The following is a 7,868-nucleotide window of genomic DNA, read 5'->3' on the forward strand; positions in this document are numbered from 1 at the left end:
AACATGATTCATGTTGTGTTTCAATTCTCACGATCCAACAATGTTATGGTCGAGCACAATACGAGTGCAACGTAGAATGATTCTACTAGGATCAGGTGCGAAACAATAGTCAACTGCCATTTCGCAACGGAGGTGTATATCACACTGAACTCAACACAGAAATCTATGCAAACCTCAACGCTCAAATCAATATCGCGGGAGACAGGCGGTGTAAAAAATCGGTGTGTACACGCTTCATGAACTATGCTCAGCTATGGATCATAGCCAGTGACTGACTTAAAGAGCTCGTGTTGTATACTTATATCACGTGTATGAACTCGCATGTTAATCCCGAGAATCCCGAGTCTACCAGATATCCGACTCGGATAATCCGAGTGAGTTCAGTACATGATGTGATTGTTCTAGGGCGGAAGAGGTCTCGAGACTTCCGAATCAGGAGAAGTCCCACGAAGAAACTATCCCTAACCGCCAGACTTCTCCAAACGATCATTCCACTGAATCTAGTGAGAAATATTGAATGAATTACAGCCGTTAAACATTCGCACGATAAATCCGTCCTCAGTTGCCTCGAAGGTTATGACTCCTAAATGTTCAATGAGATCTAGTAAATCTGATTTACATCCGTGTGTGATGAGTAAACATGTTCGCCCAAACGTGCGTGCCTTTATATGTAGTGTTGTATCAAACAATTTGCTTACAATTGCAAGGTACGGGACCGAAAGACATATGCGACATATGCGTTTGAAGATAAAATGTTGAAGCTTTGCAATCAATGTGATCCAGACGTAATTGTGTGCCATTGGTCATCTATGCTAATATCGCTAAGTGTGAAAGCTTCGAGATTGCAAGATAGCGTTATCAACTCACCATAGACTGTCCAAAAGGAATGAATATTATTCGGGAACTATAGTGGATTATTGGTCACTATGCGTCGGGAGTCTTCTTGCACTTGCGTGAAACATAATTATGTCCCTTTCGGGGACGCATGCGACTTGCATCGTGCGAGTTTGGGAGTTCCGGGTTGGAACTTCGTTAAGCGCGTCTCGCTATTAGGGGTCAGTCCGCTAAACGTTTGTGGGTAACAGTTAATTGCCAGAACGCAACAACCTTGAGGAAGGTTGGAAAGAGCGAAGGAGAGCGAACGAAGGGAGGAAGGCAAGACGGAAAAGGTGTCACGTCACCGCGGACGTCACGTCACGTGGGGCCTATTTCACAAGCCATCATAAGGAGCGAAAATTGTAAGGTACCTTACGGTTTCACGGCAAGTCGCTTTCACATCCTTACGATTTGGGGGGTTGGCGTAAGGTACGGTGGCATAAGGCTCCTCACCGTAAGGCTCCTTACCCTACAAGGTGCAAGGAGGGCCTCCTCATGTAAGGCGATTTCATAGGAGGCATTTTTGGGCCCCTCCTTGCGATCCTTACGTGAGGTGCCGTAAGACTGCTCGGGGGGTACTTTACGCACCTTGTCGCACCCTCCTTACCATTTTATGCGAGCTTCGCTCCGCATATTCCCGACAGCGCGCGCGTCTCACCCGCGGATGATCTATCCCCGAACCATGCATTTTTACCGCATATTCGACTTAGCGTTTCAGCGATCTACGATCATGGCCGATTGCTCTCAAATGAGTTGATGGTGAAGTTTTCGAGTTTGTTCTATCCAATGGCAATAACCATATTATTAGCTTTATTGAAACACTGCGTCGACTCTTTCATGCGCATCGGTGTTTGTTTAGGTGCTCCTCGTGTTCCTTATTGAGGTTCACGAGGTGCACCTTAAATTTAGGAGCATAAGGAGCATAAGGTGCAACTGTAGTGAAAGCACCTCGCGTAAGGTGTAAGGCTCCTTGCCCCTTGCTCCTAAATCCAAGGTGCACCTTAAGGAGCGTTTCTTGTGAAATAGGCCCGTGGATTCACGTGTCTCGCAGACGTGCGCTACTTCTCATGGCGAGCGCGATATGATCTCGTGAGTTGTTGGCGTACCACTGTAACAGTGCTTTTCGAAGGAAAGAGTCGTGACTATTGGGTGTCGTATGTCACGCTATCTTGTGTTCTTTTGCGGGCGTCAAACTTTTTGAGGCGTCCATGTCAAGGTACACGGATGTGTGCATTCTTTTTTTACTGCTTTTTGATGACTTGGACCTACTCAACGAGCGATCCACCTAACACGATCCGTGTTGCTTATCAAAGTCTAACTATGCTCCTGTATCGGTGATGACCTGTGTTATTTTCGTGTGGATTAGAGGCCCAAGGAGTGTCGCGTTCTACACTCATTGAGTTATTCCCAGTCATTGACTCGCTAGAGCACGTTGCACGATATAACGAGCTCTGAAGCCTCCTCGCGGAACAGAAGTTGCGAATCACCGATAGGACCGTTAACTGCGAAAAACTGTCAACATCCAGAAACCGATCTTTCATGTACTCGTCACTCGCAGCTTAATACCGAGTTTACGTAGATACACTTAAAGGACGACAACGGGTGTCAGGGGAAAATCGAGGTGCTGCTGACGCCTAATAGCCAGTTGGTAATGCAAAGCTACCGCGTTCGACTCTTGGCTCGGTTCTAGAATTCATGATCTGAGTGCTGTACATTGAGGCACCCTTCAGCAGGATGTCATTGTTTCACCCTCAGCGTTGGAAATTGGAAATAACCTATATTAGGTTTCACGTTGGATCACAGCTGGGTCTCCGTAGCCTCTCCCCAATTTATGAGAACCCATACACCAACTGGTACGCCTATAAAATTGCCTTCACGCTGCCAACAGCCTGATGCGGACGACAAGGGTAAATCGGTACCTAAGGCGAAGGCCAAGAGAACGGCTAGGCCGAAACCGAAAGCAAAGTGCTTGGCCAATTCAAAACGGGTGCGCAGTACCAGTTCTCGATGTGATCCCAAAAGCAAATCTTCGGCTAGCCCACTCTCAATGTAGACATGAAGGCCTTCCCTCATGGGCCGCTGAGCGGCCTTGGACTCAACAGTCAAAGGGAGGAGAGTGTTTCCCTCCGAGGAGAGCAATGGTGGGATTTCGACCAGGCCACTAGCTGCTCATGTAGGAGACCCAATTGATAGGTAACACATAAGAGAAACAGCACTCGCAAGAGTGTCCAGTCCGTCAGGCCATCCTACTCGAGACGAAGCAGGGTCAACCACTGGTAAGACAGCACGTCAGGGCGCGGCGGAGGTGAGAGCGCATCTCAGATCCACGTGTGTGGGTCACCCACAATGGGTGGTGGGTGATCTGCTATCCTGTGTCGATAAATTACCGCCAGATTCTTCACGACATCGCTCAGCTTCTTTCGCAAGGACGAATCGCCGCAAACGGAGTTAACGAGCTTCTGTTACCGCCAGCAGGGCGAGACCTCGCTGATACCGATGAAGATGGTAGCAGTGCCGAATTATTAGAGGGAGGAGTACAGGTAGGAGTAAAGCGCGGGCGCGGTGACGCTATCGCATGGAAAAAAGAGAAGGTGTTCGACAATGAACACGACGCGGATGCATGGTTAGAGACAAGCTCGTACGCGTTGCAGAGGTAATCTTGCAGATACATCACCTGCTCGCCCGCTATGTTTCAGGACGAATTATACTAAGAAGTATGGCTTCAAGCGCTATTATTATTGCCGCGATTGCGGCAAACCGGCCAACCACAAAGAAGAGTCTAAAGAGTCTGTGATGGCTGGAGGGAATCCCGTGGGGCATCAGATTTACCTTCATTACGAGACCACCTCCTCGAGGGTTATCATGTTTTCTAATAATGGAAGCCATGTCCATGCTGAGGAAGCTAGAATAAGAGGTCTTGCTGAAGACGTCAAGGAGTATATCGAGCGTAAAGTAGCCGAGGGTGTGGTGGACCTACCAAGAGTATGGGATAAGATAGTGAGAAGGATTAACAAGGGAAAAATCAAACAGGAGGATACACCGAAAGACAAGCGACAGGTAGGGTGTATGTGAGTGTTTTACCTTCGTCCTGTTCTTGATGGACAGGTGAAGAATTACCTCGCGCGAGTCAAGAAAGCCACAAATGGAGGAAGCATGGCTATCACCATGAACGACCTCATATCCATGACGGAAAAGCACTCGCAGCTTCCAGGCGCTCAAGAACCTGACGAAGCATTTGTTGTAAGCTTAGAAACTAAATAATACACAGTAAGGACAGACGGTCCTTACTGTGTATTATTTAGTCCACAGTTACTGTCCACAGTAAACTTCTCAATGACACGTAGTAAGGAAAATCGTGATTCAAAGACATGCAATCAAAACAGCAGCTGATGAATTTGCAATCCACGGAGAATGTCACCAAGTTGCTGCCAGGTACACAAGCGGTTTGTGGACGGGAGCTTTCAAGCTATCTATTCAACGCGTCGATGCATCGAGGTTTCACGTAAGGCGGTGATGATGAGCACAGACGCGACCTATAAAGTCAACTTCCACGGCTTCCCTGTCCTCACTCTCGCTATGGTGGACTATCATAACCACACATTCCCTATAGCGCTTGCTATTTGTGGAAGCGAGAAGATTGATGATTATCGGGAACTGTTCTTATCAATGGATATTGGTGCTGCTAAGATGGGGCTTCCCCCCCACTCACCAAGTTTCATCATGGCAGATGGAGCGGCGGCAATAACGGCCGCTGCGGGGGAAGTGTTTCCAGCTTCCGGGAGAGCCATGTGCTGGTATCATATGAAGAAGAACGTGGAATCGTTCATGAGGGGTCTGAAAATGGAAGAGCGGGAGAAGAATACTATCATGCGCGATCTCTCTTACGTGCAGCTTGCTACTTCTCAGAAAGCCTTCCTCGAGATGTTCCGGTTGTTCTCAGCTGTACATGAACCACGACACCCAGAGCTCTTGAAGTACATCAGGGAGAGCTGGGTGGAGAATCCTCCTTACAACACTTGGTGGGAAGGCTTTGCACCCAGACTACCATCCACTAATAATGGTTTGGAGTCGATGAATAATCAGCTGAAAATAAAAACTCTACGAGAGAAGCTGCCGTTAGGCACATTTCTCACTTTAGTGCAGAGCCAGGTGGTTCCTGGGTACAGCGAGGCTCTAAATAGTGCTGACGGTTCCGGGGATAGGCAGTTTGAAGATATCGATGACCTCGGCGCATCGAAATCCCTCTTTGTATCCGCCGCGAAGTGGGCTGAGAATGAGGCTATGCGGATAGTACAGCTGCCTCAAGGGACATACATCTTCGTCCGGTCCCGAGGTGCGTCTCAGTCCTACCTATCACTGGAGAATGTTCACAAGTTCCTGGGCACTCTCTATGGGAGTTTTCAGCATCCGAACTTCGTTTCTATCGCTGCTCTGCTGAGTAAAATCTATATGGTAACTATACCTGTGGGATCCACAAACTGGAGGCACTTCACCTGCACTTGTCCGGTTTTCCTGAAGAACAAGCAGTGTCTTCATTGCATAGGAGTTGGAGCTCGACAGGGAATGCTTAACCAGGCGGACAGATTCTCGATGCCGGTACAGAGGAACTCTCGGAAGCCTGGTCGTCCAAGAAAAGCGCAACCCGCATTAGCGAGAAGTCTAACGCTAGACGCGGCAGCGCAAAATCGCTTCATGAATTTCTGATGATTCGACCTATCCTCACATCTTGATCAATTAATCATTACTCACAAGCACAAATTTTTGAACTCCCACTTCTGTTTCAAATGGATGTTTCCGTAATTTCATTGCTGTTGTGCTAGCCCGCCCAAGAATGATTATCCGATCGAGCTGTTCTTTAGTGAGAGTTCTAAACAGATATATTTCTCGCAGTATTTATCGGATTTGAAGTTGAAATCCACGCGTTATTTTACCTGAATTTTCTTATCAGTCTTGAGAATTTTATTCACTTACCTCAGCTGAGCTCGGGAGTTTCCCCACAAATTATAGAAGTCAGCTGAGGAAACAAACATATATTTCCCCCAGCACTGCATAAAAGCGTATAAAAATCACGTTCACGAATTGAATTCCTTAGCTTAAATAACGAAATACCAAAGCTGATATTCATAATAAACCGACAGCACTCCTCCAGTCTCACCTCATTCCGTCCAAAATATCGACTCAAACGAGTGCGTCTAGGGATAAATAATTCTCAGCATCAGGAAATTATATTATGTTAGGAAAGACTATGCACTAGTTACGAATTCTAACTTAGAATTATATAGAGTCCACCCCTTTATATAATATACATAAAATGAATAATAATATAACTAGTTGACATTCTAAGTTGATATTCTTAAGGATAAACACCTATGATTCAATACAATATAAATATGTGATAAACAGTCCTAGTCAAAATTACAGGAATATTACTGGTAATGAAGTTTCACTTATTTAACGTGAGGTGGCGTAATACTTCACGTAAATTTTAGGACGTATATGTTTCCGCGACCGATGATACTATCGTATTTCGCCAAGTAAAATATGACGAGTGTCTTTCATATGTGTTTCTCACATCAAGTGCAACTCCAATATCACCAAATTATGTGACTTCAATACTCAATATTAAAATCCTATACTATTAATATCTTAACAGCAATGTGATATCGGGAACCTCAATCCCAGTATCTCCCCATGGTCGATACTACTCAAGTTAGGTAGCATGAATCATGCTGCATGATGGGTAACTTATCCAACTTCTTCGCCGGAGGTTCAATGGAGAATATTCACGACGTACGGGAATCCACTTAACTCCCCTGTTCGTTCACATAATGAAGGAATACGTCTGCGAACTGCGATCGGAGATCAGTGCGATCCGAATTCGATCCTAATTAGAGTCATACTTTGCTTGCATCACTGCCAAATACCCCGATAATTCTGATTATTCTGGAAGATTCCAACGTCATACAAAGAAACGATTGATGATTGCTTTGTCTAGCCTATGGAAGTATACTACAATCACAAACTTTGAAAATATGAGTGCTAATACTCCCTCCTCAATGATGTATGGTCTAATCCTAGGTACCGGGATGTACATAGGATACCTGAGTACATACTATGTACAAGGTACATCATCTGTAACCTATGTACCGGGAAACCCAACCTGAACGTCCAACCGCCAACAGTAATATGCGCGCTTCGTGCAAGTGCATGCAGGATCATTGTGCATAGTTCCACACTGATCCAATTTAGTGACGGGATAATCCGCAGCCGCTTCGAAAACCGCCGAAAATTAATTGCGTTAGAAATGACGTCCGTGGGGATTGAACCTGCGCCGTCCATTTTCGGCGCGGGAGTCGATCAAGTCAATCGTTCTTGCGCGTACGACGCGAGCTCCGCCCCTTCTCCGAGAAGGCCTAGTTGAAAGACTTGACAAGTACGAGCCGAAAAGCATGATCAAAGGCTTGGGAATGGGAAGTTAAGACAACAAGTATCGAAAAGAGTATGATGTTGAACCGTAGATTCGACCTACCGAGTTAGTAAAATCAATTAAATCAGGATTTAGTAGTCCTAGACAATTTTGTCATTGTATCCATTGGTATGACAAGATTGTCGGAATTATAGACCATGACCTGAGTCAGGTCACCTGACTTGAGGGGGAACTGAAAACCCAAATTTACGAAAGTCACCCGTCTAGAGTGCATTGAAATCTCAAAATAGAGTCTCTCGAACGCTTCAAGTGCCGACAATCCTGTCATATCAATGGTTACAATAACAAAATGTCGGGGACTACTAATTCCTTCTGACCAAACTGTCATTATGATACAATAGCTGTGAAATTACACGCCTGTGTCACATAGCTCGTGACATAGGCGCGCGCCATCTCGATCCACTCCGCAGAACGAAGGAGAGTTTGCTATTACCTTTCCCTCAACTGACGGTCTAATGTTCAATAGCGAGTTGCTATTGGCGACCTCAACATTGTGGCTTGAATC

The 7,868-nt window shown here is 45.9% G+C and overlaps 2 protein-coding genes across 2 annotated transcripts; both read left to right on the top strand.

Moving 5' to 3' along the window:
• Positions 1-3,738: 3,738 nt before the first annotated feature.
• On the top strand, positions 3,739-4,137 carry Pmar_PMAR026400 (hypothetical protein; the record flags this gene model as incomplete). The annotated part of the gene is made up of 2 exons (XM_002772986.1): positions 3,739-3,933; positions 3,982-4,137. 2 exons carry the CDS (start codon positions 3,739-3,741, stop codon positions 4,135-4,137), a joined length of 351 nt encoding a protein of 116 aa, XP_002773032.1.
• Positions 4,138-4,389: 252 nt separating this feature from the next.
• On the top strand, positions 4,390-5,318 carry Pmar_PMAR026401 (hypothetical protein; the record flags this gene model as incomplete). Its single annotated transcript, XM_002772987.1, has 2 exons — positions 4,390-5,209; positions 5,281-5,318. The coding sequence occupies 2 exons, from the start codon at positions 4,390-4,392 to the stop codon at positions 5,316-5,318; spliced, it is 858 nt and encodes a 285-aa protein (XP_002773033.1).
• Between the last annotated feature and the right edge of the window lie 2,550 nt (positions 5,319-7,868).

The sequence above is a fragment of the Perkinsus marinus genome (assembly GCF_000006405.1).
Source record: "Perkinsus marinus ATCC 50983 genomic scaffold scf_1104296959768, whole genome shotgun sequence".
NCBI classification, from domain to species: Eukaryota; Perkinsozoa; order Perkinsida; family Perkinsidae; genus Perkinsus; species Perkinsus marinus.